Source organism: Alligator sinensis, unplaced genomic scaffold (genome assembly GCF_000455745.1).
Source record: "Alligator sinensis unplaced genomic scaffold, ASM45574v1 scaffold500_1, whole genome shotgun sequence".
NCBI classification, from domain to species: domain Eukaryota; kingdom Metazoa; phylum Chordata; order Crocodylia; family Alligatoridae; genus Alligator; species Alligator sinensis.
In genome coordinates, this window is record NW_005842740.1 from 157674 (window position 1) to 168998 (window position 11325).

The 11325-nt window shown below is 46.1% G+C and overlaps 1 protein-coding gene and 1 long non-coding RNA gene across 2 annotated transcripts in view; both read left to right on the plus strand.

Moving 5' to 3' along the window:
* TTYH3 (tweety family member 3) overlaps nucleotides 1-4648 on the plus strand; it is a 100955-nt gene extending 96307 nt beyond the window's left edge. The window contains exon 15 of the mRNA XM_025216434.1: nucleotides 4193-4648. Coding sequence (XP_025072219.1) covers nucleotides 4193-4264 — 72 coding nt within the window. The 3' untranslated portion in view covers nucleotides 4265-4648. The remainder of the gene's footprint in view (nucleotides 1-4192) is intronic.
* A 33-nt stretch (nucleotides 4649-4681) lies between these two features.
* LOC112552046 lies at nucleotides 4682-10842 on the plus strand. The gene is made up of 2 exons (XR_003096392.1): nucleotides 4682-4895; nucleotides 5018-10842. It is a non-coding gene; the product is annotated as an uncharacterized LOC112552046 (long non-coding RNA).
* Nucleotides 10843-11325: the final 483 nt, after the last annotated feature.

Below are 11325 nucleotides of genomic sequence, written 5' to 3' on the forward strand. Positions count from 1 at the left end.
GATGTGCCAAGCAGCTGCACCAGCGTCCGCAGAGCCCAGCTTGTTGCCAGCAGCGGATGCATGCACGCCTCGGGGTGAATGGTGGGGAAGGAGCCAGGGACTGCTCTGCCACAACAAGGATTGTGCCCTTCACTGCTCCTCTGCCATCTGCCACTGGTAATGAGCTGCACCGGGGCTCCGTAGACCCCAGTGCAGCTGTTTGTAGTCTCCCAGCTGCCTGCCACAGCTGACCCGAGCTCTGGGCAGGCTCTTGTTGCCTGCCACAGAACCCGGGCTGTTTGCAGCAGGCATTGGGGAGGCTGCAAGCCGAACCCTGGCCTGGCGCTCTGCTGGTGGTGGGTGCACATGTGCCTTAGGGCAGATGGTGGGGGACCCAAAGGGGCCCGATCCTTGTTGTGGCAGTACAGCCGTAGCCCCTTCAGTGCCGTCTGCCCCAAGGCACGTGTGCCAAGCAAAATGCCTTCATGTGCCACGCTCTGACATGTGCTGGGGTTGCTAACCCCTGCTCTAGTTATTTAAGGTATTTTTATTAAACTTTAAAGTTTCTAGCCTAGCAGTTTTTATTTTCGAATTGATTTTTAAAGCATGGTAAAATTTTTAGGGTCTTAATAACGAAAGGAAATAAAGAAGGCTGGAGGTAGTTTCTGCAAGTCCTTCTCACACCAAGATAGCTAGCGCTGTGCAGGGGGTGGGTGAGGTGCATCTGCTTATTTTGTAGACAGTTTTGCCATACAGTTTAAGTGCGGTGCAACTCATGATCTGCAGAGACCTCAAGTTTTACCTGGTGAATATTTTAGGTGTGGAGTCTCAAATCAAAGGACTCCATGCACATTGGTTTTCTGAACCAAGAGTTCTCATGAATGGAAACGTCCACTGTTAATCACCCAGCAATTGGCGAATACACCCAGCTGGCACTTAGTGGTGAAAAGTGTTGGTGAAAAGAGGCCTAATTGGCAAGTGTAAAACTTCTTCAAAATGCTGTAATACAAATATACAAGCCACAGCAGTTCTAGCTCACTGGTAAGTGAATAACTGCTGAGATCTATCAAGCACCTCAAGACCAGATCAAAACCAAATGCCTATGTACTCATGACTGCCCAGTGTGACAGCAGGCAATATGATCAAAATAAGTATTAAAATTTGTATCCCTAACATGATGTGAAAAACAATATATGGGTGTAGTTTGTCCTGAAGACTCCTTTTCTGACATGAAGGATCCAGAATACATTTTCTTAAACCTTCTATGAAAGCTGTTTTTTGGTATTAATTTTTTTTTAAAAGAAAGGAAATTAAATACAATCTTCTGTCTTGAAAGAACTGTTACAGATGGGCCATTTGCAAGCAACTCAGTTAAGTCCCAAGTGTCACCGTTAGATGTGAACTGTTCTGCCCACACTGTATGATGCTTAACAGTTGTTTTTCTAAGCAACCAGAGGCACAGTTGTTTAACTGTACCAGTAACCCAGTTGACTTTGGTCCATATGGCTGGCAAGTGTCTTGTCTTTATAACTAATTGGTGTATCTGCACCTACTAGCTTGCCTAAAAGTTGGTATCTGTATTCAGGACATCTATCTCATGCTCCTTCAGCAGGGGTGGATGCATTCTTACCTGGCATGACAATCCACTTTTATGCGGGGCAGTACACTCGGGGGAGAAAACTAGCTGCTTGGGATCCCATGTACCCTTCCAAAATTGCTGTGCTACATTATCTTGTTTCCAGCTCACCATGCACTCCGAGTGGAAATGTTGGCTGGCTCAGTTGCTTCGAGTTTGAATTAAAAGATGCGTACTCACACGCAGCCCTACTTTAAATGAACCATGACAGTTCAAAGACAGTTAAAATTTGGGAAGTGAACAGAATCTTAGGCATGACAGACCTGAGTTAAGGAGAGAACTTCAGCCTTAACTCTGACTCCCCTGGCGTGTGTCAGCTTGCGAGACAAATTGGGATTGCTTTAAAGTTAGGTTTAAAACTGAAAGCAAAACCCCATGCTTGACTGTCTGTCCAGTTCTCCCTTTAGTTTAAATCATTCTGTTTCTGGGTAGCATTTAAACTACTGTGTTGTTGGATAAATGGGAGCAGTCCAGTACTTTTTGACCTCTTGCATGTCTGTAGACACATGTAGTACAGCTTCAAAATGCTGTTCATTAGGTTGCGTCTGTCTTTTGATGTGAGAATTCTGCAGAGACTGGCTGTAAGTCTACATCCAGGAAGCGATTGGGGGCGGGGGAAACATGTTCCTAGTTTCTTTATCTAAATGCTCCCTGCTCTTTGAGAATCTGGTAGGTGAGGGGTGCTTCCTCTGTCCATTCCACGTTTTCCTTTTCCTACTCCTGCTTTCTGCACAGTATAGATGGAAGATTACTGATCAAACAGTTCTCCTTTTCACAAGACTTTTCAGCCTGTCCTCCAAAGAACCCATATGAAGAACTTTTAAAAAAATCTAAACTGCTTTGAGCTAATTTGGTTGATGCAAGTTGTATTTTTTCACCAGTACTTCGAACCTTACTTTCGCGATAGTGGGACAGGTTAATATTTAAGCACCTGTGTAACGCATCATTGGCACACATGTGAGAGCACATGCTTTACTTTAAGAAGTTAGTGTTGGATTGGTGTCCTGTCTCTCTCACTCTGGAAGGCATTTAAGAATGTGTAGTCAACAAATAGTAGTAGCATACCAAGTAGTATACAAATACACTAGATTTCTTAGTCCTGCTGAGATGGGCGTATCTTCTCTGTGGTGCAGAATCAGTCCTGAACACTGGGGTGCTGTTGGCAAAATTCAGTTAACACTGAAAAACCCTTCGGGGCTCCGCTGTGGAGTTCTGGGATATGCCATCATGATCTTTTCCAAGAGGCAGGGCAAAAGGTATTGGAATATAACTGATGCATTTAGTTTCATAATTATATTTTTCTTGGCTCTTTGGGCAGCCAGCTTCATTATGCAGTGTCAGTTGTAAAGTGCTAAAAATCTGGACATATAGGTAGCATTGTCAGGAAGTTTTAAGTCTCTATTCACTGCCCAGCTGTGAAGTGGCTCTTCATACTATGATGACACGTGGAGTGCCAGCTGCAGAAGCAATAACACCATGCTTATGGTGGCTTTCTTAGACATGCTCACATAAAGAGGCCAAGACTTCATGCTTACCTCTGCATGTGGGGAATGATGTTCAAAGTGGCATAGCTGTGCTCCTAGCAGCTCTGACATCTGAGTAACACAAGTTCATCCAAAGCACCTTAAGTTCCCTCAGCGTTACCTAGCAAAGCTTCTTGGCCACCATGAGTTTCTACCGTTCCCCACCGAAATCACAGCTGTGCCTACTACCAGGCTGTAGTTCTAAACTAATTCTTGATGTCGCCCATCCCATCACTGGTTGATAAGTCCCAAGTGACTCCATCTTTTCCCAGCCTGGTCAGTGTTTGAAACTAACTCAGATAATTTATTAGTATGTATGCAAAGGCCACAGCCACCCTTCTTACTGTAGCAGAATGAAAGCTTATTGCACTGACTTGACTATATTATGACCTGTGGAAACCAACCGTGTCATGGTTTCACTTCTGTGGGTCCATGCTTGCCCTGTCAGCAGACACGGGCATAAACCTACTCCAGCAGGGATTTATTCTTCAGCAGTCCTTGGCCATAATTGTTGTGATGCCTGTGGTCTGCTGAAGTCCTGGTTGCACGCTCTCAGTATAACTCGCTCTTCTGGGTTTTTTCCAAGCTTCTCATCCTTCTACATGGCTGAAGAAAACAATACAACTGACTGCTGGGTCAAAAAAAGGCTGAAATCCTGAGATGTGTGTTTACAAGAGCAGTGTGCCCTCATCCCCCTCTTCCTCCCACTTAAGTATGGAGTACTCATGAAACACCGATTATGGTGCCTCTTGGCACTAGTATTTCCTTCTCAGTGGGGAGCTGGGGTATAGGTTATTGGTATGTATGCAAAGGATGCAGCCAGCCTCTTCCTGCAGCAAAATGAAAGTTTGTCGCTCTGCCTTGACTATTTGACTATGTTATGATCTGTGAAAATTTCCATTGTTGGAGACTCCAAGAGAACCAAGCCAAGAGGCTTCTTGGTAAGCCATGAATAAACCAAAATGAGCTTGGGAAGTAGTAATAGCCCAGCGTTTCATGTTGGTGCTGCTCATTTTGACTTACTGTTTGTTTTATTTTTTTTGTCTTTCTCCAGTACACCTCCAGCATGAGAGCCAAATACCTCGCCACCAACCAACCTCGCCCAGACTCTGGCAGTGTGCATTAAAAATAACACACAGTAAAACTAAACAGATGTGCCAACTGCTGTGCCCCCCACCTGTGCTGTCCTCAACCCTGCTGTCCTGCCCCAAACCCAGCGCAGATCCTCCTCCTCCTCCTCCTCCTCTTGTTTCTCCAGTACAAATCACCCCTCCAACCTGGTACCTGTCTATTGGGAATCTGAATGGAAGCCCCTTCCAAATTAAACTTACACCTAGCTGTACCTGGTAGGGGAAGGAAGAGAGAGAGAATGAGCATACACATGCAAGCATCTGAAAAAAAGATCACCAGCTCATCTAGGTTTGCTGTGTTCGGGGCCAGCCTATCGGGAAATGTTTGCAAACACCTCTGTTTCTGACCTTCCCCACTCTCCCTCCCCCCCCCCCCCCCCCCCTTCCAATGGCAAACCTGGGTACCAAGAGGGACTGGATGAAAAAAGATTTCTATCTTCAGCTTGGTGAGGGGATCAGGAAATCTGCTCAGCCTGCAGCATGCTGAAGAAGGAAATGGTCCTTGCACATGGCTGTCATGGGCAGAGAAGGAAAGCCATGCCCATGGGCCACCTCTTCGATGTCTGTGCAGCCGGTGTTTCTGCAGAAGTCGTCTTGCCTCTTGTCCCCTGTGGAAATCGCCTTCTGGTGCACTGAATATCTGCTTTACTTGGGAGCTCTACCTTGGCTTTATTTAGAACAAACAGAGCCACTGTGTCTCTGGTGATGTTGGTCAGCTCAATTCCTCTTTCTTTCCCCTTTCTATTCAGCTTTTGAATTCTCGAGGAGGAACAGGGTGTTCCCAGCACCAGCCAGCTGCCCTGGATGTGTCCCTGCCTGGCCATAACTCTGCACCTGACCTTTCTGCTCCATCAGGGAAGCCCATGTCTTCGCAGATGGCATTCTGGGCACTGCCTTTGTGAGATCGGCACACCAAGATCAAATGAGCCAGCAACCAACCCACTTGGTGCCAAATTTTTCCAGGAAAAGACTTTGTAAGGGTGTAAAGGTTTCTTTTTTTTTTTCCTTTTGCACTAACTAGTTTCCGCTCTCTAGGGCAGTAGCCTGGCACTTGGTTTTGTGGGACAGTCAACTTGCAAAGGCAAAAGAGACTAAATGCCAGTGGATTTATAACAAATGCAAGAACTCCGAGGGAGTGGCCCGTCAGATTGCTGGACTCTTCTTATGAGTTGGGGTGGTGTGTTGCATAGAAATATGGAGTCTCAGAGCATTGGCTATAATGGGAATCCCTGGGGCGCACACCCCAAACACCTCAAAAGATTGGCAATTTCACTACCACCTTTCCTCGCCAGGATCATAAATCGAAGCGAAGTCTTAAAACTATTGTGAATGTCAGAATGAGGTTTTTTATTGTATTTTTATTCCTCCTCATGTTGCTAACCACTAACGTCAGGCACATGCATACAGACTCCTAGAGCCTCCTTGGCATGGAACACAGGTGTGGTAGGTGGAGGGTGGGGGACAGTTTGGTGCCGGGAGAGGGGGAAGGCATCACACATCAATTTCGCACTTTCCATTGAAGAATGGTGCTCTACAGGGCAGAGACCACTTCATATTAGAAAAGAACCCACCCTGCAGCGATGATGCAAGTAGTGTGTAGTGTTCATTCTCAAGTAAGTAAAAGACACCTTCTTTTATTTTACCGTTCTGTACAAGCCATTTTGACCCAGTCGTATGGGTTGATGTCAAGCCAGTGACAGGAGGAGTCAAAGTAAGCATTGGGGTTGGGACACTGGACAAGACGGCTCAAACCTCGCTCTGTGATGTCCAGACTGCATCAGAGGAAGAGGATCCGTTTCTCACCTTTCTGTTCTTTCAGCATAGAGTGTACATTTACATGGGCCCTTCAGCCTACCACTGCCTCTCCTCGGGCCGCTGTCATTGGATTCCCTCAGACTTGTAACCAGATCTGTGCACCGTGCCCCCATGCTTCGACTAGGTCATGAGTTATCTTATCATCGCTCTGTGGATTGTTGCATATTCCACTGCTCATTAACCAGGGTGCTAACACTTCCCTTAGCAAGTCACCTATTTGGAGGGAAGGGTGTTGGGGAGGGGTGAGTCCTGAGATGCCTTTAAGAAACTGGTAGCTAGCAAGTTCTGGGTAACCTTCAGACCCTTGGAGAAACAGGGTGAAGGAAGGGAAACAGCACACAGCCCAGTTCTCTGAGAAGGAAAGGCTTTGAGGAAAATGCTGCCATGCGCTACTCCCCTTCTCTTAGTCTGATGGGAAAGCTGAGCACATCTGTGTGTGTGTGTGTGTGTGTGTGTGTGTGTGTGTGTACACAGACCAGTTAGCCGATCAGCCTCTGGCCGGCCACCTGGATACTTACAGTATGGCAGTGGGTGTAACCAACTGGGAAAATCAAAACTGTATTGTCAGTATTTCAAAGCCCCATGGTTTCCCCCTTAGTAAGCACATCAAATCCTTTCCCAGGTCATCTCAGCCAGCTAGGGTCTGCAGGCTCCAAAATACCACTTACAGTTGTAGTTTTAGAGAGGTGTTGTCATTAAATTTGCTGCCTGCCTCTTGGTACCATGGCCCCGGTCCTCGGAGGCAAATGCTTCTTGGAGGAGAAGGCGGCAGAAGGAGGGAACCTTTCATCAAACAGGTGCTTTCATGGGCTGACTTTGCTGTATGAAGGATGCAGCATCACTCTTCATGTGTCCCATGGGGCCATGGATGGAGGTGGGATGTGGAATGCCTCTGTTCCTACTGTCCATGTTAGTAAGGAGAAAAAAGCTAGTACCTTTCCGGGCAGCATCCAGGTCAGAAATGGTGTCAGCTTGCTTTCATCCAAGGCTTGGCTTAACTACATGCATTGTTTACAGCACAGTTTACAACGCTGATGGGGGTTCAGAGTTCTGTAGCAAGGTGCAAGTTGACTTGCATGCTACTTGACTGTAGTGTGCAGTGAGAGGGTAATGCCGTGGAGATAACCTCTCCCCCGCCACCTCCCTCAACCCCACATCCCCGAGAAGGCCAGAGAAGCAAGGTTGTGGGGCGAGCTGTGGTGCTCCATATTCCAGCCAGGACTTCCTTTACTTGACACAGATTTTGCACTTTTGTAAAGAACGGGAGCCCTGCTCTCCTGGAGCATGCGATACAGGAGCCTGCATATGTTACCACAACTTTTTTTTTTTTTTAATGGATCCTTGGGCCACACTGCAGAATTCCTCGGGGCAAGTCCAAATGGGTCTGCTTCAGAGCCAGTAGTGTGTTGATTCACCCAGGTGTAAAATGAATGGCAGAGCCTAAGTGGCCAATCTGGTGTAGTCTGTACATACCCTGAACTGATGCTATCGCAGCATGTCTGTGGCGTGGCCCTTTCCCAGCAGAAGATCTCCCAGCCTGACTCCCCCTCTAGGGTGAACGGCAGATGCTGACTGGCACAGAGTAACATGTTCAATGGCATTACTGGTAACCAGAATCCAAGCTCTCGGACGTGTAGTGAGTAAAGCTGCAGAGATTTTTTTTTTTTTTTTTCTTTTTTTTCCCTCTTCCATAACTTGTATCTGTTTTTTAATGTGATGAAATATCAATGCCATATCACTTGGGATGGGCTGCATCCCAGCTTGACTTGTTGACAGCGTATCATCTCGGAACCTGAGCCATGTTACTGTTTGCTAGTACAAGGCTCCAACCATCAGGGGAGATAACTCTGACCTCTGGGAACCTCACTAACAGCAAAATGGAAGGCAGCTTCTCTCTGTTCAAAGGTGACTGCAACAGTGAAGACTCTTCGTATTCTTTTTTTTTTTTTTTTTTTAGAAGCACAAACACGGCCATCAGCTTGACCGGTTGGTTTGGTTGCTTTCCATCACATAGCCACGTGCAGTTTTAATTTGGAAGTGAACTCTTTCAAGCACACAAGCATCTCCAAAATGTGAAATGTAAATAGCATGTTGGACTCTTATGTCCAGTGTTCAAGACTGCATTGTAATTGTAAAGGAATTTTGAATCAAGACTTGGCTGTGAATTTCTTGTGCTGTCTTGGGAATAATAACTGTAGTGTTTGTATCCTGTATGTAATATTAACTGAGTTCATTTTACTTGCTGATAAAAGGGTTCAAGTGGAGTTTTTAGCATCTATCTATCCCTCCAATAACTGGAGGGATCAGGGGCTACTTTTCTTCAGGCACCCCTGTTTAATTTCTCTCCACGGAAAGGTATTAATTATTTAAGCATAGCCAACTCGGCTCAGACAAAGGGATGCTTTGGAGCTGGACATTCTTACAGGGGGAGTTCTTATTATCATGATTATTATTGCTATTAAATGATCCCAGATCAGGATTCCCATAGAAGTTTCCCATAACATTTGAGTGTTCACATGGAACATTCAGGCTTTCCCTGGGGAAACTGTTTCCTATGGCCTGGCTTGGTACCCTTGTATTTGTTCTTGGCACTGCAGTTTGGGTTGCAGATGGAACCACTTGGACGCTATTTGGATGAGCACTGTACAAATGACTACAGACCAGTGGTGCTCAACCTACAGCCTGTTGGCCCTTTCTAGCCCCAAAAGGGACCATATTTAGCCTACAACATGGGGGATTAACAGTAAGCAGTTTGGCCCAGTACATCCCCTTCCCTATCATGCTGTCCCACTGATTTCCCTCAGCAGGCTGGAGATAAGCTGACTTCCTCCCTCCCCCTACACGGGCAGCCACCTCCCCTACTGAAGGGTAGCGGTGGTCTGTGGTGCGGCCAGCCTACAAGCACCTGGACGGATGCTGGTATAGATGGTAGCCCACTGACTTCAGGTCCTGGTTTCTCTCAGTGATGGGAGGAACTTGAGGTTGATGCTGATGCAGCTCATTTTGGAGGAGAGAGAGATGTCTGTGTTGCTGACTGCAGCTCCCTCCATGTGATTTAGGTGTAGATGAGTTCCTGTCTTCTGAGAATAGCCAGCGCAGAGGAAGAGGAGAGATCTTGCTGGTGCTGAAAGGACAGAGTGGAGTCTGCAGACACTGTCTTGATGGCCTTTCCTTTACATGCATTGCAAGCCCCTTAATTACCAGGCAGGGGCATGAACAGATAGGGGTGGAGACTATAAGGTTAGAAGGAATTTCTAAACACTTGTTAAAAGCTCTGGCGCGTCCTCAACTAGGAGCTGCTGCTGCTCCTGCTCCTCCTCCCTAGAGCCAGAAATCAAAAAGGAGCAGAGGTGGGAGGTTGCCCAAGCTATGGGATGCACTTTCTTTTAGCCCCTTTCCCATGTGCTTTCAGTGGAGCATGGGAGACAGTAGCACTGCAAGATCTTGCTTCGCTTTGGGTTCAGCCTCTTGCATGAAGCAGTGAGTAAGAAGATGGAGCGTTCCAGCTCTTGGCTCACACAAAGGGTGGAGAGAGGTTATGTCCTCCCATGGTTAGGCAGTCTCTAGCATTCCTCAGAGAAATTGAGACACCCCGTCCCTCCCCCCACCAAATATCTAGGAGAATGAACTCCACTATCTACTGGTCAGGAGGACTTGGTGGGGTAGGGACCTTTACTTCCACGCATTCAGGATGTGTCTTTTCTTACAACTCATTCTCCCCGTCTTTGGTGTTGAAGTTGCAGATAAATGATGGATGGTCTTTGGTAGGGTCAGCAGGAGCAGTCAAAGCCCTGGATGCTTGTAGCAACATTAGGCTGAGTGGGCTGCTCTTCTACTGCAGAGTGGAGTCTCCTCCTGTCTCCGTTGCAGGCACGTTGCCCAAACATGAGTGGAAAGGGAGAGGGAATGCAGTCCAGAGGTTAAAAGACAGCCTGGGAGCTGGGGATGTTCAGCTGTACTTGACTGGGCAAATTGCTGAGCTTCTCCAGGCCTCAGGGCTGTCAGTGAGATGGCGCAGTGCCTGGCTGTGTCCATGCTTTTCTGCCTGTATGGCCAGGGGTATTTATTTTATTTTGCGTTCTCTCCAACTGTGCCCGTGGGTCTGAGCACATGAACAAAACGAAACGTCAAAGAAGAAGCACTTGCAGAAGTGCCGAGTATTCCTTACTGCAGAGAAGTAATTCTCCCATCAGGGTCCTTTGAGGTGCTCTGTGTATTTGATACCACATTTCTCCTCACTATGCAATTCCATACTCCTCTCCCCTGTTCCCAGACAGAGTCTAATGAGCCGACTTCTCCAGGGGCCCGGCATCCAAAGGCTGCTGAAGTCGCAGAAAGACCCTGTTGACTTTCAGCGGCCTTAGGAACAGACCCCAGGTTCATCGCACGCCTTGGGTCCCGTGTTAGCTAGCATGAGCCGGGAGGCCCCTGCAGGTTTAATTAACTGTCGTTTGTTAAGAGGGAAGTTCCTTAATTTCAGTTTTTCCTTTGACACTGTGTGCACGGAAACTTACCGGTGAACATGTAACTGGCCTTTTTGTAATTCTTTCTGGTTTTGTTCTTAACCATAATGGTTGTATATCATACCACTTTATATACATATATATAATATATAAATATATATAATTTTTTTTAAAACCTTTGAATCTGCTAGTTCCTCTTCAGATGTTCCTGCACTTACCCAAAATGTTTTTAAATTGTGAGGGTTAAACTGAGGATTGAGCCCCTTTTTGTATCTTTTTTTCCTTTTACTTCAGTAGTTCTATTGATTGTACCGTAGCTATTTTTTACTGTAACTTTTTTTTTTTGTTTTGCAAATACTAAAAAAACAAACAAAACTGAAACTAAAAAACCTAAATGTAATTTCTGTGGTTTCTATTCAGCTTGGGTTTCATGTTTTAAAATAAACAGTTAAAAACTAACCTACATACCACTCTTCTATTTAGTAACTTTATTGGTAGCATCTTCTGCTTTTAATATTTTTTTAAGGCATATTTTACTACAGTACACAAAGTTGTATATGCTTAGCCGTGCACTGCGTGCATGAAACAAGGCCAAGTGGTACCGGTTCCCACAGGGACAAAGGGAGTAGAAACGATCTAGTATGGTGTTTTGTAGAAATGCAGAGACCTGGAGGCTCTTAATGCCAGTGACGTTTAGGATGTACACAAGTATTTTCAGGCTATTGCTGTGTCTTTCATTCTGGATCTGATTTTTTTGGTGTTAGAAATCCTGGCATTTA